Genomic DNA, 22,681 nt, shown 5'->3' with positions numbered 1-22,681 from the left:
CCCCCCCCCCCCCAGAGGCTCCTGGCAGTGGTGTAGCAGGATGGGGGCAGAGGGGGCAATGTGCTCCCGAGCTGCCGTCTGAAGAACATCCACAGATAGGCTTGGCCATCTAAAGGGATGCTGGGGATGTCCTGTTTGATAAAACATCGGTAACGGCTGGAGGAGAACTGATGCAGATATTTTATCAAACAGGACATCCCCGGCATCCCTTCAGATGTACATATGCCTGCCTGCCAGCCTGGCCCTGGATTATTGTACAAGCCTCAGTGCGGGCTCTGCATGGGACAGGGTGTCCTACCAAGATCAGAAGTCTGCATAGAGACAGAGCAGGCAATCAGGTAGCAGGGGGAAGGGGGGGTGTTTGTATTATCTGTTTTTAGTCCCAGGTCCACTGTGTTGCAAAGTCCAGAGTCTAGTGCTTTCCTATGCCCCAAGTCTAGTGTGTTCCTAAGGGTCTGTGCACACCTAGACGACACATCACCGCACGTCAATCGTGCACGATTCTGCCCGGTCAGTAGTCGCCTAGGTGTGCCATTATTTTCTAATTGCACCCCATTTGCGCCGGGCGGATTGCGCTAAAACAGCCGCGCGGCAATCGCGGCCTGCATTGTGCAGGACCGTGCGATCCCAGGACTCGCATTCCCGGATCGCGTAGGCCTGCACCGGGCCTGAGTCTAGTGCATTCTAAGTCCAGAGTCCAGTTCGTTCTAAGTCCACAGTCTGTACTGGAGGGCGGGCTCATAAAGAGAACCTTTCCCCCTTAATGCTATCACACAGGAACTTGTTAACCCCTGTGTGATAGCAATAAAGTTAAGTGAAATAAAATAAAAGAAGTTAGAATTTTAAAAAAACTGATAAAGTAAAAAAAACGAAAACATTATTAAAAATAATAATCTGCAGAGCCAGACCTGAGACCCCTACAGGCCACCAGAGACTCCCCCGGCCCACCTGAGACTCCACACAGCCCACCAGGCACCCTGGGGCCCCGCATAGCCCACCTGAGGCCTCGCACAGCCCACCTGAGGCCCCGCACAGCCCACCTGAGACTCCCCACAGCCCTCCTGAGTAGGGTTGCAGCTAACGATTATTTTCAAAATAAATTAGTTAGCCGATTATTAAGTTCGGTTAATCGGATAAAAAAAAAAAGCTCCAGTGATGGACTACTAGTTTGTATTGAGATTGTAGTCCATCACGGGTGCAAGCTTGGAGCGGTGGAAGTAGAAAACAAAGTGTGGTGTGCAATATAGTACATTATACAGCGGCGCAGTGTAGAATACCACCAGCTTTAGAGTAATACAACAAAATGCAATTTTCTATCCTCAATTTTAATCTACTAAATCGAATAGTTGTTGCAGCTCTGCTCCTGAGACTCCGCACAGCCCTCCTGAGACCCCATACAGCATTCCTGAGACTCTGCACAGTCGTCCTGAGACTCCGCACAGCTGTCCTGAGACTCCGCACAGCCATCCTGAGACTCCGCACAGCCGCCCTGAGACTCCGCACAGCCGTCCTCAGACTCCACACAGCCATCCTGAGACTCCACACAGCCATCCTGAGACCCTGCACAGCCCTCCTTAGACCCTGGAGACATCAGGCCACCACCCTGCAGCAACACAGAGTATGTAGCTTCATATTATTCTGTGTTGCTATATAATGTATTCCTGAGATTTGTAGTCCTCTATAGTTGTTGGTATTCTGTATTGCTGTATAATATATTGCTATGTGTTGGGCCTCCATGGTAGATCAGTGGCTTTAGACCCGCTTCTGTTCTCCCTTCTTTTGGTGCGGCAGCACCCCTCCAGAACCACCATGGAGTGTAGGCTTGAAATCACTCAAGTCTCTCCTCCATGACAGATTAGAAGGGGAAATGCCTTGAAAATTGAAACAAGCCCAGAAGTGGCTCCTAAATTAACAAAGCAGCACTGGAGAATGAGGGGATTTGAAGGTGGATCAGGAAGGGAAAACATAGGCAAGGGAACAGTTTGTCTAGAGCAGGGGTGCCCATTAGGTAGATCGTGATCTAGCAGTAGCTCTCAAAGCGGATGCTGGTAGATCACGAAGGGTGTGAATGGTGGCCCCTTTATTACATTTTGGTATATTTATTTAGCTGTTCACACATGATTACCTATTAGCCTGAGTCTGCTGAGCCAAGCTCCCTGACACCTTTCTGGTGGATACTAGTGGTTGAAGTGCTATGTATTACATCAAAGAATATTACTTTACACAGCCTGTTGCACTGCACTGTTTGCAAAATACAGCAAGGTGAGCCAGGAGAGAGAGCGGGGAGAGACAGACAGGAGAGAGAGCAAGGAGAGACAGCCAAGAGAGAGAGCGGGGAGAGACAGCCAAGAGAGAGAGAGAGCGAGGAGAGACAGCCAGGAGAGAGAGGAGAGACAGCCAGGAGAGAGAGCAAGGAGAGACAGCCAAGAGAGAGAGCGGGGAGAGACAGTCATGGGAGAGAGAGTGAGGGAGGTTTTTTTTTTGGTTGATGTCATGTAGCTCATCATTTGAAAAGTAGCTCTTAACACAAAAAATTGTGGGCACCCCTGGTCTAGAGCATTGAACTATGCATTGATTTGTGGGGGGCGCTAATGAAAGACTTTCCGACGGGCGCCTAATTTTTTACCCAAATAGAGCTTTCTTTTGGTGCTATTTGATCGCCGCTGGTTTTTATTTTTTTTCATTTTTTTATATAAATAAATAAAATCATTATATCCTCTCTCAGAATATCAAAGCTGTTACACCAATAATCTGAACCTAAGAATGTGAAAATAATACTTTTTTTGGCAACTCACACCCTACATAGACTCAAGGAGAGAATAGCAAATAAGGATCACTGGACACATTTTGTAAATGTTCTTTTGTTTATTTCCATACAGTTTGCAAGTCTTTTTTAAGTCTTTTACTAGGATTATTTTGACATGGAAGTAGCAGTTGGCTAATCCCTTAGAGCATGCTCCTGGAAATCCCATTAAGACTTTACAATTAGGAGAGCATGGTATTAATGCGGCTGTCTGATCAGACCACAATGACAAGAGCAGTGTGAGCAGTGACTATGCCTCTACATTCCCCTCTGCCACGCAATGTTCGCCATGGTCTTGCCAGTATCAGTGGATCTTTATTTATTCAAAACAAAACCACGGATTGTGGGGAACATCGATCTTATCACACAGGTAACAACTTTATTTTATACATGTTTTATTCACTACATAAGACCATAAATATCACAGTCCTTTACAGAGATTAATGAAGCATGAAAATCCTAGTTACCTGGTTGTCATAATGACCCCTTTGCTTCCATATTTTGATCCTGAACCCAGACCTAATATACAGAGGTAGCACTATCCCCTAAGGAGCCGCTGGAATAATCAGGCCTTTCATTGCCAGTCTAGGCGATTTTAGCAACCTGCAGCCCCAAAAGCATTAACCGCCATATATTTGTTACTGATAGAGCTGAAATCCAGGCCAGAGGTATGATGCTGAAGAACTTTTATTAGAACACATGAATTGGGAGACCGGGTTTAGGGCTTAGGACATCCAAGGCAAAAATAGACAGCACAGAACTCCAGACTCACCAGTCCCTTCCAGTATTCCACAGTGCAGAATCAATAGGAGCATACGCTGTCACTGGGTATTTTGAGCAACAGCTGAAGAGGGATGGTGTATGAGATCCTCAGTAGTGATGGGCTCGGGCGTGTCCGCAGCTCCATGTGCCGAGCCCGCCAGGAAGCTGACACCGCCGCAGCGCCAATCACAGGTACTGAGACACCGCCGCAGCTGCAGAGATCGGGAAATGTCTCCGTGCCTGTGATTGCGGCAGTCCATTCTATTCCAGGCACCTCTAGCAGCCAGCAGCTTCCCTCAGTATTGGGCCTCCTCCAGACTTTAGGCCTAGCTAAGCATTTCCTACACTTGAGCATTCCCACCCCCAGGCCAGGCCCGGGGGCAGGTTGGAACTCCAACCAGGACTGGGCTAGGACTGAGCAGATGGCAATTCCCCTGAGTATATATGCCCTTACCCAGCATACACAACTGGCCATGAAACCACCAGTGATTGGCTGGCAAGCCACACACACACTCATAATGTCTTTCCATTGGTTGTCCACCACTGTAGCAGAGTAACACCCAATTCAGGCAGGTACAATCAATGCTAGAACATCTGCATTGCACCACACAGGTCAGGTGCAAGACTTTGCCCAATCAGGGCACAGTACTCTGTAAGAACCATGATTGGACAAAGTCATGGTGACTTTGCCCAATCATGACTCACTTGTCAGATGCCATACAACTGTACACAGTTGGGCGGAGCTAGCTGTCACCACTAGCTCCGCCCATAGTTAATGACAATCAGCATGGGTTTAAGAAACTTTTGGACGATTTCTTAAGGGACCGTAATATACAGGGGTACAGGTACTCCTAGAATGAGATCCTAATAGGTTGGACTTGATGGACTAATGTCTTTATTCAACCTCAAATACTATGTCATTCTGTGGCGGGAGTTCGTCGCGAGCAGGTGGGTCGTCGGGCAACGTTTTAAAAAATTATTTCTATTTATTTTTTCTTGTTTAATTTTTTATTTCGTCGTTGTCATCATGGACAATGCTGGACATCGTGATTGACCCTGGATTACGTCGGTGGATCCATTTTTTTTTTTTTTTTAAATAAAAGACATGTCAGGTGTGTAGTAAACTCTATGCAATATTTTAAATTGTACTAGCCGAAACCTACCCGACACTAAGTGGGAGAAGGGGTAGTCCCACACCTCCTCCCAGGCATCATCGGAGAGATCCGGCTCATCCACACCCATTTGACCTTGCAAGGGAGTCTATATGAACCCCCGCCACGTCCGACATGGCCTGGTACACTGTTGATAAAGGTTTCCGGTCCCCCTCTCTTCCGAGCATGGACTCCGGAGGCGTAACCGTGAGAGAGCAGTGCTGCCCACCCATCTGCGCCTGATAGGCATGACGCAGCTGGAAGTATCTAAACAAGTAGACATTTAGGAGACCGTACTTCTCCTGTAATTCTGCAAAGGAGGCAAGTGAACCAGTCAAAGTCAGATCCCCCAATGTTCTAATTCCCCTTTCCGGCCAGATGTGAAAGTCAGGGATGTCCATGAAATGGCTCAGTTTCGAGTTGTTCCACAGAGGAGCATGCGGCGAGACACAGGCATTATCAGGATAGAGGGATTTACAAACTTCGTCCCAAGCCTTAAGGGTCGCTCTCATAGGGGCTGTCAGGCGATAGGGCGCCCCCGCCCCCTATAGACTAACCCCGAAAGGGCAGCGTAAGACCCCAGCAACGCCGCCTCTGTTACTACTGCAGCATCTCCCTCATCCGCAGTCAGCCAACGGTGGGCTACCACCATCTGTCCCACTAGATAATACTTCTTAAGGTTCGGTAAGGCCAGGCCTCCCTGAGTCCATGGCTCCTGGAGAAGACTAAGCTTCACCTGCGGAGTCCTGGAGTTCCAGATAAAGGTGGAAAATATTCCATGCATCTGCTTAAAAAAGACATTAGGGATATGCGCGGGGGCATTGCGTAGGAAGTATACACCTGCAAGACTTGCAAAGATCTACCTAGATTCCTCTCTCTCGTGTTGGCGCTGCTCGGCACAACCGGCCGACTTCTGCCATATTTTCTGGAACTGTCCGGGGATTGCTAGATACTGGCAATTGGTCACAGAATTTATCTCACAGGTGATAGCACTTCCTGTCCCACGAACCATCTCAGTATGCTTACTGGGGCTTACCGAGCAGGTAGCTCCTACCACTGCCATACGCATACTGACTGGGGTATTGCTATTTTATGCTAGGAAGTGGGTGGTCTTGCACTGGAAGCGAAAAGACCCTCCATCACTAGCAGAATGGAGAGGCATTATTGACTCGTCCCTGCACCTGTATAAAGCAGCTTACATTAGCAGGGGCTGCCCGAAGAAATTTGATAGGGTTTGGGGAGTTTGGACTTCCGCAGTTTGATAGATAAGAGTTGGGATTGAAACCACTTGGAAGAACTTGGGAAGAAATGGGATGGGTGGGAGGTCGCATTTCTTGAATGACTCCTCTCTAACCTGACTCCCTCCACCATTACCATTACCATTACCGTTTAATTTACACATGGGTAGGCTGTCAAGTCGTGGAGCAATCCCCACAGGATGCCCTGCAGGTACTCTGTTGGGTTCAGAGTGGGTTGAGACATAGTGGCGCACCTTACTTCACAGGGGTGGATGCTTCGTCTTTCCTTTTTTTTTTTTTCTCTCATTTAGTTCATTAGTTTTTGGGAGCACACTCAGCCCAGGGGCTCGTTATGGCACACATTTTCTGGGGGTGGGAGGGAGGAGTTGTGTTATTTAGATTGTTTTAATTAGGAGGTGCAGGAGGAGTTATGTATGTTATGAAGGTTGTAACTAAGTATATACCCCTACTGCAGTAGGAGGAAATGTTACCGTGTATTCTATGCAAAATTGAATAAACAGAACTTTAAAAAAAAAAAAACTTGTCAAAAACTTGTCTTTTGTTTTTGTTGTGGGGATAAGGCCCTTGTTCCCATCGGCACGGGGACAAGATGCTTTTCCAGGAGCGACCCTGGAAAAGCATCCTCCCAGTGCTGAAGGCTGGCCTGGTAGGGAGGAGTGGGGTGCACTCGCTTATCCCCCCCCTTCTGGCCCTGCCAGGCCTGATCTCGGATCAAGGGTCTAGAATTGAATTTTAGGGGGGACCCCACATTTTTTGGGGTGGGGATCCTCTTTAAAATTCCTACCAGACCTTAAGGGCCTGGTATGACTTTCAGGGGGAATCCCATGCATTTTTTTATTTTATTTTTTTACATGGGGTCCCTCCTAACATTCCTACCAGAACTAAGGCTGGGTTCACACCTGAGCGTACGGAATATGCGCATTCGCCGCGTGTTTCGTGCCGTGCGATTTTACAGCGATTTGCGGTAAAAGAAACGTGCGACAAACGCCTGTTTACAAGGGCTATCCGGCTGTATCCTAATAGATACACATGGAAAATAGGCCCCAAAGATGCTCCTGTACTTCTTTGGGCGTACGGCGCCCAGGTGGGAACCATGCCCATAGGCAATGATTGGTTTTCACATGCTGAGCGTTTTACAGCGCGTCTCTATGGGCTGTAAAACGCCCAGGTGTGAACCAGGCCTAAAGGGTCTGGTATTGTTTGGGAGGGAGAACTACAAGCTTTTTTTTTTTTCTTTACAAGTGTCATTTTAAAAAAAATAAATGTAATTTTTGCTGCAGCAGGTTCTATACATTGTACAGATTTGCTAGCAGTCGATATATGCAAAAGAAAACGGAGGCTTTAGAAACCCTTTAAGCAATGTTAAAATCATTGCTCCTTTAAAAACTTTATTTTTTAAAAGTGTTTTTTGCATTGATTCCTGTCCCCCAGTGCAGTACCCAAATCCCCACACCTTTTTTTATGGCCAATAACTTGCATATAAGCCTTCAAAAAGGGGACAATTGATTTTTCAAGTTCGGGTCCCACAGAGGTGCATTGAGTTTGAACTTTTTCCATGTTCTAAAGTGCGAATTCGAACCGAACACGGGGGTGTTCGGCCCATCACTAACATTGACTGTCCTCATCCTAAACTCAGTGCATGCACCTGTGTGGGCCATTATTTAGTATTGGCAGGCCTGGAGCATACATGAGTTTTCATGGGACCACAAGAACTTCTAAGTGGGGATATGAGAAATATCTGTACTTGTATTGTCAATTTTGATAGGGATGGTGAGGCCAGAGAATTGTGTTATAAAAGGAGACTTACCCTTTATATTTAAAGGTCCATGGGGAAATAATATAGCTGACAATAAACCCCATTTTATGTGTTTCTATAGGCCATGAAGTAATGTCAAGTGTTTCCCTCCAGATGGCATTATATTTCAACATATTCTTCTTTCCTTTCTGGTTTATATCTGAAATTATCATGTTAGAACTCAAGGTGAGTATAAGGTAGAGATTTGCTGTACTTTTTCTATAATGTAATAAGCATACAGTAGTATAATAAAATAACTCTTGGTAGTAGAGCAGTGCCTTAAAGTGGACCTAAAATATCAAACGGTAATGAGTACATCAGTTTGCCTGAACCAGAATTTACAGTGTATCAGGTTGATCTGTGTAGAACATGCTAAATTCACTATGGCCTGAATCGATCTGCTTGGTGAACTATTATAGGGATGACCAATTTACATGGGGTTGCCATATACAGTAAGGGTAGCACCTAATATAGGTAACATAGTACATCCTTATTAAGTTTATTAAGCCACAGGGGATAAAAAAAATTACACTATAATGATCTGCACCCTCGGTGTATGAATAAAATAAATTCAATTCCATTGAAACTGCTGCGTAGAAGTCAGTGGCATGGTGCTCCCTGAATTAGTAAGGCTAGGTTCACACCTGCACTACACCCGGGACGCGCATTCCCCAGATCGCATGGTCCTGCACAATGCAGGCAGCGATTGCCGCACGGCCCCATTGATTTCAATGGGGTGACATCCATGCGGCAATCGCAGAAAAAAGGCACATGTACCCTCTTTTTGCGATACACGACGTGCGGCTGTGTTCGGAAGTATGGGTGGAATCGATGCTGGACTAGGGTGCCATTCGAAAATAATGGCACTCACAGCACGATCGGTTCAGACCTCGGTGACACCTGACCGCGTGCCAATCCGCGCGGAATCGTGTACCACTGATTTTTGCAGCAATATAAAAAATAAAGAAGCACTGTGATGTATAGACCCTGTAAGCACAACTAAAGTATTAAAGGCATCCACTTTCTTCTTCTCTTTGTTTCCACAGTATTTCTTGCTTACATGTTACTACCAGTTTCTCCTGATCACAGCTGTCACAATAATCACATTAATTGAAGTCTTGAGACTTTACTTGGGCTACATAGGAAATTTAAATGAGAAGGTAAGATTAAATCAATTGTCTTGCTCTTAACTTGAGTGTATACCGATTGCAGGCAATAGAGATGAGTGAAATTATAAGAGCCTCAAGATACCTATTTCCCAGTTTACATGAATAAGTGAGTAAAAAAAATAAGTCCCCCAAAATTCAACATGTAAGCCGGCCAAAAAATGTATTTCGTTTGGTATTTTCCGTTATTTCATCTTTCAGGATTGGGGTCCAAAAGTCAATTTGTTTCTATTGTTTCGGATTCGGACGAATAGGAATTTTCATTGTAATTTCAGATGAGTTAAACGATAATTACGAACGAATGTTCATTGCAGAAAAGTGACATTCACTAAAGGGTGAAGGGTTTGGAGAAGTGAACAATCTAGGCCAAAATAGCTGATTTGCAAACATTCTCCAATTCAGCTCCCTTTCCAGTTCCGCCATGTTGTCCTAAGATTGTTGTTAAATTGGGGAGGGGACTCCACGCTGTTTTTTTTTATTTTTAACATCAGTTCATTACGAATGTCATTCGGAAACAAATATAAAAATTCAGATACTTTCATATTAGGCATTTATTTCATTTAGAAATTCAGATGCATCTGAACGTCCAAATATGCTGATATTCGTCCAAATTTCATTTAATAACGAAACGAATCGCACATGTCTGCCCCAGATATCTGCTATCCATGAGTCTGCCTGGCTTGGGTCAAATCCTGGTTAAGGAAAAATGGTTTTATCAGCTCTAAAAGCTGATCCAAAGGAAAAATAGCCATGTTGCCCTTTGCACATAATGATATTGCTTGATCTGGCTGGTATTTGCCCCAGACAGAGATCATAAGGAATTTGTGAAACGTTGTGCAATCTAAACAAATTGCTAATTCCCCTTGTACCAGGAATATATTTTCTTTATAAAAAAGATTTTCTATTATATAAAGATATTAGAAAACTGCCTTAAACCCAAAAACAATTATATTTTCTGAAAGCAGAGGGCCTGTAGAAAAAAAAATGCTAATGTAAATCTTTTAAGTCACATATTTGTGCATATGTTTATCAATTTGACATGCTTAGGACAAATACACTAAGATTAATTTTAATACAATATACAACACACTTTTTGTGCAAAATATAAAAAGATGGTGTTGCGTCTGGTTAATATAAAGTCCATAAACCTTGTTGCACTCCTTAGCGGTCTATCCCAATCATAATGGGTGCTTCGCAATGACCGCGGATGGCGCCGCTCACAATGCAACAGTAGATACGAAAACGTTATCAACACTCCAAGCCACAGATTCACTTTATTGTAAATCCCATTTATTGCCAAATGACAAAAAGCTACGGTACCCAAAATTTCTCATAGGCAATGCTTTAAAAGCCTTTACTGTTCATCAATTTCAAGTTAACAGAGGGTGATGGCACTAAAATGATTGCTCTAACCCAGACGTTCGCAGTGATATGTAACACCTGTAGTGTAATTGTCATTTTTGCACTTAGGCTCACCCATTGCGTGTTTGCATTTGCTTGTACACAGAAGAGGAGGGCTTTACATTTTTTCTTTATATGTCACTATAACGTTTTACACCTATCTTTATTGCTATCACATAGTGGGCTAACAAGCCAACTGAATCACTACCAGTGTAAAGCCGACAGTTGGCTTTAAACAGACTTCAGGCGGCTATAGGAACCAGGAGTCTGGTTGCAGGGGCACTGCTGCCAACATATGACACAGAAAGGGTTAATGTGGCACTGTAATCATTCATACAAAAATAAATGTATTTTTAGATGTGAACAGAATAAGGAACTGGTATCACCCTCTTGTAATCCCTGTATACCAAGGCTCCAGTGTGAGAGGAAGAGGCAGTAAAAGGAGTCAGTCAGTCTGTCTATGTGTTGACAAGAATGCTAATAGGAAGAGAAAGCAGAGTGACAAAAAAAGCCCATCAATGTGCTGCTTCTCCTTTCACTGTGCTGTCTCACATGGGGAAAAGCTCTGGGTTGAAGGTAAATATTGCAGCAGAAGTTGCTTTTGCTATTTTATCTTCGATGGGCAATGTATTTTTGGTTGGAGTTTTATTGATTCATTTTCAGACTGTAAATACTACATAAGACTGTATTTTCTCTTTCAACCAGGTTCCGGAACTGGCTGGGTTTCTGCTCCTTACCTTCCTCATTCAGATGCCTCTTTTCTTATTCCTTTTGACAGATGAAAAAATCCTGATATTGCCGCTGGAGTTTGCAGTGCATGTAATTTATGTGGTTTTTCTTAACACTGAGCTACTTGTCTCATTTTGTGTTCTAAAGATCATGACAAGACAGCTGGCCACACAGTTTTACTTGCACCAGACTGATGATTTGGAGAACAAAAATGTACCTGCCAGGTGCTCACAAGTGACAATATTGCGCAGCAAAAGGAGTATGATTGAATTGCAAGAGAGGGACGCCCTGATGTATTAATCATTATTGAACCTTTGTCATGAAAATGAGAATTCCCTGGTATGCTTCTCCTAATATCTGGATGATACAATGTCAGCAGCTCTCTTTATCATTCCTACGGACCACCTACTTTCAGTTTTTGAATTATGTACAAATAGAAATGTGAAAGGAAGGGTAGTGTGGAACAATCTGGGCTAGCCTAGAAAGCATTGAAAGGAATTCTGGCAATGGAGTAATAATGGAGGTTGCAGTAGCTCCAGTTGCAACCAGGGCCTGATCCAGGGGGCACTTAAAGTGTATTTCAACTTTTGCAGTCAAAATCCCTCTATATGTTTGTTATATGTTCCCATTCACATGGCATACCTAAAAGGAATTTCAAAAAAAAATATTTCAGAGGACAGGTGTTACCTGGGTGTGTGGAGCAGGATAGGTGGGGTTGAAGGACACATGGGTAAGTCATACCCCTCCTTGCCTCATTATGAGTAAAGGAGGCAGAGGACTGTGTTTTTGGTGACGGGAGCCTTTGGAAACCCTGATGCAGATGCTATAGGCAATATAAGGAGCTTTGTAATGCAATTTCCATAGTAGTTGGAGACATCCAACTGGACGTATTCTGTAATGTTATTCTGTAGAATGTAAAAATATTTGCAGCTCAACCCAGTAGCTGGGTCGGTTTTGGGGTTTGTATGGAGCAGTTTGGAGTGCATTTAAAGGAGAACTATGAGGTGAGTGCTTCTCACTCACCTCATAGTTCTAGCCGACCTGTGACAATGAGACTGTCACAGGTCGGCTCAGTAGATCGGGAGGTGAGCGAACATATACCGGCGTTCACTCACCTCTCGATCCTGTCACGGCTCTCTGCCGTGACAGAGGAGGGGCTGGATTCCCCCCCTCCCCGCTTCGATCCGCCAGCGCTGACTGGTGGAACGGACGGGTACAGCTGGCTCTGCCTCTAGATAGGCAGAGCCAGCTGTCACTCACGCAGCTGGGAGGATCTCGACATCGATGTCTGGATCCGCTCCGGATGCGGCGTCTCAGTATTACTCAGTAGTATACAGCTACAGCTCGTGGTATACTGATCTTAGGGTAACGGGAGGACGCTAGTTTGTGTCCTCCCGTTACCCTAAGGAGAACTATGGGGAAAAGCCCTGACCCCATAGTTCTCCTTTATGGAAGAGGGGAGGCAGAAGGTGATCGGGTATGTTGTGTGCTTAGTCACAAACTCATATGTTCCAGGTGTGTGCTTATGAACAGATTACAGACTGAAGAACTCACATCTTCACATTCAATGGCAAATAATTGTTACATTCTTGGGAATGTGACTCGCTGATCTGAAATAGGCAATCTTTCCCATTAGCTATCTCTTAGCTAGCGATTGTGTGCTTCAGATGAAAGTGGATTCAAAAGTGAGTTGCGAGAACCAGTTTTAAGTCCTGTAGCAATAAACCCAATGAGGCCCGTAAAGCCATTAAGCAGCATGCAAATTACTGGTATTGTTTTTTTTTTAGTAATATCGTTTACAGAGTACATGATCCTTTAGTACTGTCTGCTTCCTTGTCAGATCTCAAAGGATTCCCAAAACACAGTTGAGCTATATTACATACTAAAAAAAACAAACCAAACAAACTATATTAACGTACTAAAGAAAAACAAGAAACATTCTTAACATGACAATTGTAACGGTCTAAAAACAATAAAACAACAGGACAATTATTTATTTGGCTTGTGACAATATGGTACATTGTCTAGCAGGATCTCGTCTCGTGGCCGCAGAACTAAAACAAAACAAAACAATAGAGGGTTACTGGCAGTATAAAAACGAGTGGAAAAATGTTTTTTAAATGTTTGCTATGTAGGTGTTTTATAAAAAAAATAAAAAGTGGGCAAAAAAGTTCAAAAGCCCTCTAAACCACAGGTAGGTAAGCGACTGTAATAAGTGTTTGCCTGCTGCATTTATTTCAACCTATGCTCTGCAAAAACTAAAGTATAAAAAACATAAATGATATCTAATGAAGCGTGTCTTTGTTACAAGGATAAACGATAATGATTTACAGATTGTTAATTCTTTTGAAAGTTTAACCACTTGCTGATCAGGTGTTTACACCCCCTTCCTGGCCAGGCCATTTTTCAGTGTTCAGCGCTGCGGTACTTTCACTGACATTTATTTCGTCATGCAACGCTGTACTGAAATTAATTTTATACAATTTTGTGGGGACAGATAGAGCTTTCTTTTGGTGGTATTTAATCAAATTTTTTTTTCATTATGTTAGGAAACAATTATTATCACCCCAATTTTTTGGTAAAATATAAAAGACGGGGTCACGTCGGGTAAAAAGTCAGGTCAAGCTTTAAAATTGGGCGCTCCCGCGAAATTGCAAAAAAACTACCATACCCAAAATTGACCATAGGCGACGCTTTAAAAGCTTTTACCGCTCATCAGTTTAGTGTTATCAGTGGCGATATGTAACATGTGCGGTGTAATGGGCGCAATCGTCATTTTTGCACGTATGTGCACCCAACGCCTGTTTGCATGCGTGTATGTATGGGTGGGGACTTTATTTCAGCAAAGAGATGTGACTGGTCCTCTTTATGGAGACATCAGGGGTCTCCAGGATCCCTAATGTCCCAGCGGAGCCCGGGACCAGCGTGACTGCGGGAGGGGGGGCCGCCACACGGACCGGCAGCTTATACAGGCGATCCGCCGGCTATAGAGCTTGTATCGCTTGTATGTTAACAGGCATCGCTGCCTGTTTTTACAATTTGGCACTTTCCTTCTTGCGGCGAGCGCAAGTGGGCGTGGCTGAGCGGCTGGCCGTTTCTTTTACAACGCCCATCCGGGAGGCGGTTAAAAAAAACAAAAAACTTTTCAAACATTTTTATTAAAGGAGAACTATGGGGTTAAGGCTTTTCCCCATAGTTAGGGTAACACAAACAAGCGTCCTCCCGTCACCCTAAGCTCAGTATACCGTGAGCTACAGCTCGCAGTATACTGAGACGCCGCAGCTGAAGCGGATCCCGACAATTATGTCGGGATCCGCCCAGCTGTGTGAGTGACAGCTGGCTCTGCCTATCTGGAGGCAGAGCCAGCTGTACCCGCCCTCTACCCCGTCCGATCCGCCAGTCAGCGCTGGCGAATCGTAGCGGGGAGAATCCAACCCCTCCCCTGTCACGGCAGAGAGCTGCGACAGGATCGAGAGGTGAGCGAACGCCGGTATGTGTTCGCTCACTTCCCGATCTACTGAGCCGACCTGTGATAGCCTCATTGTCACAAGTCGGCTAGAACTATGAGGTGAGTGAAAAGCACTCACCTCATAGTTCTCCTTTAAGTCTCATTTATAAAAATAAGTATTTATTGCTGTTATGTTTACAACCCTCTTCTTGTAATGCCCGGTTACTAATAAGAAAGCCCAGCATTATATTCATACATCCCACCAGACTGTTAATTCAGTAGTCAAAGAAGACCTAGCATCAGATATACTTTACTGCAAGCATACATGCAAAGTAACGCGCACAGGTAAAGCTGGCCATGCACCTGTTGTTTTTTCTTGTTCAGCCCCACCCAGTAACAGTGCGGATGGGAAAACCTTCCCTGTTAAGTAGCCAGCGCTCCCAGCTGGCAGTATGGAGTGAGGAGACAGAGCTGAGCTAATACAAGCCGATTTTATGTTTTTACAGCGCTGAAAAACTCTTTTAAATGTAAGTGTTCTGACTTTTATGAATAAACTATCATCTAGCAGTTTTACACTATGTGCCATCTTGGCTTTCTATTTTGAGTGGATAAGAGAGAGTTGGGAGAGACATCGGGCGGACTCATCATTTTCAGCTGTTGGTGATTCGGTGGAGAGGGAGACATCGGACACCCGGGAAGTTTGCAGAGCGTTTAAAGACCACTTGGGTGGTCAGAATTATCTGGTGAGTGTGCTAGTGTTTGTGCACCTGGAGGTGGATCACTGGTGATTAATTGACGAGGAATTGAAGCACAGAAGTCACGAGTGATTATTTCACTCACTGATGTAATATAAAGAAAGTGAACACAAGGATTTCATCACATTTATTTTTGATTATATCAATTTTGGGAATATTTTTATATAGACTATATAAAAGTTAGAGTGGACATATGGGAAGGGGGTTTAACACCGCGGATGTCAACTGGTTAAATAGAATACCCAAACTGTGACTGCAGTCACTGTTCAGCTGATAATTTTCTCCTGGCTGCTTTGACAAAGTTGATGGAAAAATCGATTTCTGTCAAATAGAGTGCTGCTGACAGGGTCACCCACAGCTCTAATTTCAGTCTGCAACAGTTGCCTATGGCAACCAATCAGCTTCTCTCTTCAGTTTGTTGAATTAAGATTTGAAAATGAAAGATAGAAGCCGATTGATTGCCATGCACAACTGCTCCAGATTGTGTCTGCTCCAATTTTCATAAATCCCCCTCCTTGTGTCTGTAGGCGATCAATATTTGAAACACATTGGCTTTCCCCCAGCCTTTGAGATGATAAAAAAAATAAATGTGCAGGTGCTTCTGCTCCCTATGTCAAAATATTCACATCCAATGCAAACCTGCATATTTGTGCCACAATCTGTCAGTGACCAGATTATGCAAGCCTGGCCAGCTACTATCTAGTGCCCCCAGGCACCTTTAACAACTATGCCGCATCTTTCCATTCTATTCTGTTTCTGCTCCCTGACCTCGTCTCATCCTCGGTTTCTGTCCCCTCTAACATCAATGTTGAATATCAAGAGTATTATGTCACAGATTTGTAATGGGAGAAGAAACGATTGATTATCCTGTTCTTACCTATTCGATCAGTATCCGTGTGAACTCCTTGAATAACTGTTGTTCTGAGAAGAATTTCAACATCTTGTCCTAATTTTATTAGCTGTAAAATCAAACGAGACAATTTTATAGTGAACACTTTTATACCAGAAAAACGCAGTTTTGCTACTGCAAGCAACTAAGGATCCCCACTCATAAGAGAACAAAAACCTGTCTTTTTAATGTAAAATGATGCTTTCCTATGCTCCCATACCCAGCAGAAATGCCTTGGCTTTAATGGTGCAGACCCCACGGCTGACATCAAAATACTGGTTTTAAAAGGAGAACTATGAGGTGAGTGCTTTTCACTCACCTCATAATTCTAGCCGACCTGTGACAATGAGACTGTCACAGGTCAGCTCAGTAGATCGGGAGTTGAGCGAACACATGCCGGTGTTCGCTCACTTCTCGATCCTGTCACGGCTCTCTACCGTGACAGGGGGAGGGGCTGGGTTCCCCTCTCCCCGCTCTGCCAGCGCTGACTGGCAGAACGGACGGGGGAGGGGGTGGGTACAGCTGGCTCTGTCTCTAGATAGGCAGAGCCAGCTGTCACTCACGCAGCTGGGCGGATCCCGTCATCTACGTCTCTCTGCTGTGACAGGGGAGGGGATGGATTCCCCCCTCCGCCAGCGCTGACTGGCGGAACGGACGGGGGAGGGGGCGTTTACAACTTGCTGTGCCTCTAGATAGGCAGAGCCAGCTGTCAGTCACGCAGCTGGGCAGATCCCGGCACAATTGTCGGGATCCGCTTCAGCTGCGGCGTCTCAGTATACCGCCAGCTACAGCTCACGGTATACTGAGCTTAGGGTAACGGGAGGACGCTAGTTTGTGTCCTCCCGTTACCCTAAGGAGAACTATGGGGAAAAGCCTTAACCCCATAGTTCTCCTTTAATACTTTTTGAGTCATTGACCTAGGGCATGCACCCAGTGAAGTCTTAAAAAGCCTAAACTTCCATCCTGCATGCTTGTTCCAGGTCAGGTTTCTTTAGGTAGTTAAACCAGGATCAGGAAGAGAACTCAAGAGTTTGAACCCTGAAAAACTAAGTCAGCAATGGCAGCTTCCATATGTTTGTCTGGGCTCTGAGTGGTCGCTCAGTGTCATCAAGTACAATGCAGGACTATTGAGCCTTGCACTGTATGTAGAGGAGGTAGGCGTGCAACTGTGGCTGGGAGAATTTAAGGGGGGAGGCTTCACTGGACCAGCAGCACAAACAGAGAGCCTGCTGGAGCAGGGAAACAGTAAGTATTATTGCTTACCCCTGTACCCCCAGACTTAAAGGAGAACTATGAGGTGAGCGAAAATCACTCAGCCTCATAGTTCAAGCTGACATGTGACAATGAAACTGTCACACGTCGGCTCAATAGATCGGGAAGTGAGCGAACACATACCCTCGCTCGCTCCCTTCTCGATCATCTCCCTGCAGAGAGAAGTGACTGTCAGTCACCGCTCCTCGCAAGGATTCCCCCCTCCCCACTTCGATCCTCCAGCGCTGACTGGAGGAACGGACAAGGGAGGGGGCGGGTACAGCTGGGTCTGCCTCTATATAGGCAGAGCCAGCTGCCATTCACGCAGCTGGGTGGATCTCGACAGCATTGTCAGGGTCCGTCCCGGCTGCGGCGGTCTCAGTATACCGCGAGCTGTAGCTCGCGATATACTGTGCTTTGGGTCACGAGAGGATGCTAGTATATGTCCTCTCGTGACCCTTAAGAGAACTATGGGGAAAAACATTTACGCCATATTTCTCTTTTAACAAAGATGGGGGGGGTGTGTTCTGTGCGGAGAGGGGGGGGTGTGTGTGTGTGTGTGTACTGCGTGCACTGCAAGAGTAATCTGTTGTGTATCTGTAGTTTCCACACCTGTAAACCCCTAATAGACTAGAGCAATTTTTTAATTACAGCTATTGGCCTATTGATTTAACATTGACTTTGCCATCGCAAATCCATACATAAAATTAGCAGCACACTATTTTAATGTTCCATGTATTCTAGAAACAAATACATTAAAAAAATATTAACTTTTTCTAGTTTGCCCAGTACAATCCTAAAGCAGCTGATGTTACTGTAGATAAATGTAGAGATTTGATTCTGTGAAAGTTATTCACAATTAAAAAGAACAATCCTTTTTAGAAACCCATTTTGTCCGATATCAGCAAAGCCGGGGTCGTTTATCAAAAAATCCATGGACTGAAAATCCATTCTAGTTTTGCAATATTTTCCCCTACCTCTGACATCTTTTCCGGAGAAGACTCATTTTTGTTTTTCCGAAACTCTGCATTGATTCTTTGCCTTGCAGCTGAAATAAAGAGAAATGGTACTACTTCTATAGAAGCTATAAAACAGTCATACAATCTATATAAAAGCTATAAAACATTCATACCATTTAGTTACAACTCTGTAGTTGAATCCTTCACCTATTCGCTTACCTTCTAATGCCCGGGTATCATTTCGGAAAACTTGTTGTCTTGTTTTATGCAATGCTTTGAAAAGCTTCAGAACCTAGAAGTAAACAGCAAAATAAAACAAATGTATGGCAATAGACTTCTGTAACTATACAATACATTTTCATGTAGTTTTAAAGGGACAATCCAACCCAAACCGGAACAAGACAAATACCTCCTGTGGTGTATGATGGCTGACAAAGAAGTATCTCTTAGCAGTAGCAAAGAGTTGGGACCTATTCACACTTTTCATGCAGCAAAACTCATGAAGATGCATCCCTCCCAGAAATCTCCTATCTTCCTATGGGGCTGGTTCACTCCTATGTGAAGCAGTTTATTGAAAAGGGAAAGGTAAACTGTATGGACCCGTTCACACCCACATGTGCATTACAATGTGTGCTGCGTGCACAGGGAGCAGTATGAATCCAGCCCAATCCACCTTTAGGGAATCCTTGTAAACGCATCTCTTCAGGGAAGCCTATCCCACCTCGACATAATAACTGTCCTTTCACTTCTTCCATCAGCTCATCCCACACAAATATTACCTTTTGGATCACTTGTCCCACCTACTAGGTTGTAAGCTCTTATGAGCAGGGCCCTCCTAAACCTTCCTGTATTGAAATTGCATTGTAACTGTACTGCACTGTACATTTTGTAAAGTGCCGTGCAAACTGTTGGTGTTATATAAACTGTTGGAGGCAAAAGCCCAGAATGATTAGAATTTGTAGAAAGTGAAATCACCACAACAGCAGCCTCCATATCTCTCCAAGGAAGGTTTCTTTTACAAGACTGTTGCTTGAAAAAAAAAAACTGAAAAAATTAGCCTGGAAAAGAAAACTTTATTCATACTCACCTATCTGGCTATGCCTGGTCCTCCTTTGTCTACTCCCCCCAATAGCACGCAGTGGGAGGAACCACAATGCACAGCGGAGAACAAGCCATTCGGGACATCCAGGGCTCACCTCCTTCCCGAGAGCGGAGTGTTAACAGCTCATTTGTGTTTAACCACTTGCTGTCCCTAGCAATTCCCTAATTTTTGCACACACATAATAAAATCTGACTTTTTGGCTAGAAAACAGCTAAACATCCCCCAAATAATTATGGGGGTTATTCACATAGGCAGCCGAGTGAATAACCGAGCTGAATGATGTTCGGCTATTCACTCCGGCTCAGTACGGCTGAAGTCAGCCGTACATAGGCTGCCTTCGGTCAGCCGAAAATGCTCTGCATTACAGCAGTGAGTGAATAGCAGAATGTCTCTGCCGAACGGCAGTTAGTGAATAGCCGAATGTCGCCGAGCGTCATTCGACTCGGCTATTCTGCTCGCTACCTCCGAGGTAACGAGCAGAATAGCAAAACGGTTAAATGAATGAATGAAAAAAACATAAAAAAATAAATAATGAAAAAAAAAACCCCACGCACGCCGACCCAACAAACTCCCGCTGCATAATAAAGCATCTGACAGATGCCGACAAAAGAAAAACAATTGGGCGCAGCTAGCAGTGACCGCTAACTACGCCCAACTGCTTCCTATTGGCTGGAACCTGCCAGAGTCTTCTAGCAGGCCGCGGCCAATGAATAACAACTGGGGGGGGGCGGCCGTGCTCCGCACAGTTGTTATTCATTGGCCGGTTCCAATCAGTTGTTATTGTTTAATGACAGATCAGCGTCCCCAGGTCAATTTTGGACGCTGATCTGCCATTACCACTGGGCGGAGCCAGCTGTGAGATCATATTGTGAATAGCCCGTACCTCAGCCCTTCGGTTCGACTGAACTAAAGGACAGAGGCAGCCGAATCGAGCCGGAGGATCAGCCGAAGCTACGGCTGAATCCTTCGGCTCTTTAGTGAAAACCCCCCATATATATATTTTCTGAAAGCAGGGGCCCTGTAGAATAAAAAAAATGCTTGTTGCAATTTTTTATGTTGCATGATATTTGCACAAATGTTTTACAAACCAGTATGTTAAGGATAAATTACACTAAAATGCAATTTAGTGCACAGAAACAGAATACGATACCCAATTTTCCCGTGAAATCTAAAGGATGGAGTTGTGTCAGGTAAATAGACACCAAACATGTCAAGCCCTAAAATTGCGTGTGCCTGTGAAATCGCAAAAAACGACCACACCGAACGTTCCCATAGGAGAGCTTTAAAAGCATTTAGTGTTCATCACTTTAGTGTTACCAGTGACTAATGGCCCTAGAATGATTACTTGCACTCCGATGTTTATGGTAATTTGTAACATGTGTGGCACAAACGTTTTCACAGGTACAGCAGATGCACCTGAAGCGTGTTTGCGCATGTGTGCGTGTATGTGAGGGCGAGGGACTTTTGAGGGACAAATGTTTTTGTGTCTTGTTTTTTTTTAAAGTGACTTTATTTTTTATACTTAACTTAATTGCTATGACATAGAGGGCTAACAAGTCCCCTATGTCCCAGCAAAGAAGAAGTGACAGGTCCTCTTTATGGAGACATCAGGGGTCAATAAGATCCCTACTGTCACCGGGGTTCCCCAAAGAAGCTGATCTGCTTCATCAGCTTCTTCTATGGCTACAGCAGCGGGAGGAATGACAAACTGAAACCGGAAGAGATGTAACACACATCGCTTTCAGTGATCGAAGGGGAGATCAGCTGGGGGATATGTTTGCTGATCTCCCTCCAGCCGAAGTGAACAGACCCACTGTGCTGATCATGGGGGACAGCAGAACCTGGGATAGCTGCCAGAAGAGGAGGGGGTGTTTGGGGCGCACACTCCCAGACACCGTACAAGTGATCGGGTGGTTCTATAGCCACTGGATCGCTTGTATGTGAACACTGTGCAGCCATTGCTGGTTGTTTAAAACAGTACCAAGACCTTGCTATAACTGCCTCAGGATGCCGCCGTTTATTGATGTATGGCTGACCTTGCTATAACTGCCTCAGGATGCCTTGTATGGCTTGCCTTGCTATAACTGCCTCAGGATGCCGCCGTTTATTGATGTATGGCTGGCCTGAAGCTGTTAATCGAGGAGAGTCTCTTTAACCACTTCACTACCAGCACATTAAACCCCATTCATCACCAGGCCACTTTTCAGTAATGTGAAAGTTTGACTGACAATTACTCTGTCATACAACAATGCACCCAGATTAATTGCATCCGCTGCGCAGCTTGTTTTCCCCAGGAAGTTACAAATTAATGATTTATTAATTCATTTACTTCCTTTTCCTTCCCCTGCCTCTGTTGTAAGAGGAAGGGGGAGGGCTTGGAAATGTAAACATTGCCATGTGATCACTAAAAACCAATCACAGAGATCAATAGGCACCGAGCTGGTCCTATCGGCTCTGTGGCTGATGCTTTCCGCTGTCCAAGAACAGTGACTTGTATGCGTCTTGGGTGTGTGGACGCAGGAGATTCCAGGAAGATGTATGGGTACATCCTCCCAGACCAATAAGGTTGCGGAATGTCCCTATATGTAAAGTGTTATATTGTAAAGCGCTGTGCAAACTGTTGGCGCTATATAAATCCTGTATAATAATATAATAATAATAATAGGGCATGATTAGGCAAAACTATTTTTTTTTTTAGTTTTGAACAAAGTAGAGAAGGATTAGACCCCTATGAAATATTGTTTGGTCTCTGTGCCCCCTTTGTGGAGATTAACCCTCTAATGGTCCTGGTGACCACTGTCACTGAGACAGAACGTGAGAAACTATCCAAAAATGTGGGGTGCCACAGGAACAAAAATAGAAGGTTAACTCTTCCAACAGAGACACCAGTTCTGGTGACAACTGTCTAAAAGGGGACATTTTAACTTTGCATAGATTTCCCCTCACTTCCTGTTATGTTGCATGTAGAGGCAGTGAAATAAAAGCACCCCAGTGGGATTCACACAGCAAAATATAAACTAATAGGTGTTTTAACCCTTCACTACACTATCCTTAAACAAAAAATACCTAAGCTATGCATACAGTGTACAATCTCAGGTTGCCTGCTCCTGAACTGACCTGCTCTCGTATGAACAACACACTCACCGTCATATTGCGCCCCATTCCCTGTTCTTTCCCAGTAGGGGTCACATCAACAAGCAATTGGCGACCC

At 44.5% G+C, this 22,681-nt stretch overlaps 2 protein-coding genes across 2 annotated transcripts; one reads left to right on the top strand and one right to left on the bottom strand.

The window, feature by feature from the left end:
* The first annotated feature begins 3,055 nt into the window (after positions 1 to 3,055).
* Positions 3,056 to 11,366, top strand: LOC108798934 (transmembrane protein 17B-like). Its single transcript, XM_018570742.1, has 4 exons — positions 3,056 to 3,173; positions 7,853 to 7,956; positions 8,817 to 8,930; positions 11,043 to 11,366. The coding sequence occupies exons 1-4, from the start codon at positions 3,056 to 3,058 to the stop codon at positions 11,364 to 11,366; spliced, it is 660 nt and encodes a 219-aa protein (XP_018426244.1).
* Positions 11,367 to 13,037: 1,671 nt separating this feature from the next.
* LYRM7 (LYR motif containing 7) lies at positions 13,038 to 22,641 on the bottom strand. The gene is made up of 5 exons (XM_018570741.1): positions 22,615 to 22,641; positions 18,588 to 18,660; positions 18,387 to 18,457; positions 16,147 to 16,228; positions 13,038 to 13,120 (listed from the first exon to the last, which is right to left on the bottom strand). Exons 1-5 carry the CDS (start codon positions 22,630 to 22,632, stop codon positions 13,056 to 13,058), a joined length of 309 nt encoding a protein of 102 aa, XP_018426243.1. The 5' UTR covers positions 22,633 to 22,641; the 3' UTR covers positions 13,038 to 13,055.
* Between the last annotated feature and the right edge of the window lie 40 nt (positions 22,642 to 22,681).

Source organism: Nanorana parkeri, unplaced genomic scaffold (assembly GCF_000935625.1).
Source record: "Nanorana parkeri isolate BGI_ZX_2015 unplaced genomic scaffold, ASM93562v1 scaffold1589, whole genome shotgun sequence".
Classification (NCBI taxonomy): Eukaryota; Metazoa; Chordata; class Amphibia; order Anura; family Dicroglossidae; genus Nanorana; species Nanorana parkeri.
The sequence above is the reverse complement of the archived record's forward strand: the minus strand, read 5'-3'. Positions and strand labels throughout refer to the sequence as shown.

Excerpts from the sequence above, each read along its gene's own strand:
- LYRM7 (XM_018570741.1), bottom strand. Across the intron at positions 18,458-18,587 it reads TGATACCCGGGCATTAGAAG|CTGCAAGGCAAAGAATCAAT; the intron begins GTAAGCGAATAG and ends TCTTTATTTCAG. Across the intron at positions 13,121-16,146 it reads CACGGATACTGATCGAATAG|TTCTGCGGCCACGAGACGAG; the intron begins GTAAGAACAGGA and ends GTTTTGTTTTAG.
- LOC108798934 (XM_018570742.1), top strand. The coding sequence starts at position 3,056 with ATGCCTCTACATTCCCCTCTGCCACGCAATGTTCGCCATGGTCTTGCC. Across the intron at positions 3,174-7,852 it reads ACATCGATCTTATCACACAG|GCCATGAAGTAATGTCAAGT; the intron begins GTAACAACTTTA and ends GTGTTTCTATAG. Across the intron at positions 8,931-11,042 it reads TAGGAAATTTAAATGAGAAG|GTTCCGGAACTGGCTGGGTT; the intron begins GTAAGATTAAAT and ends TCTTTCAACCAG.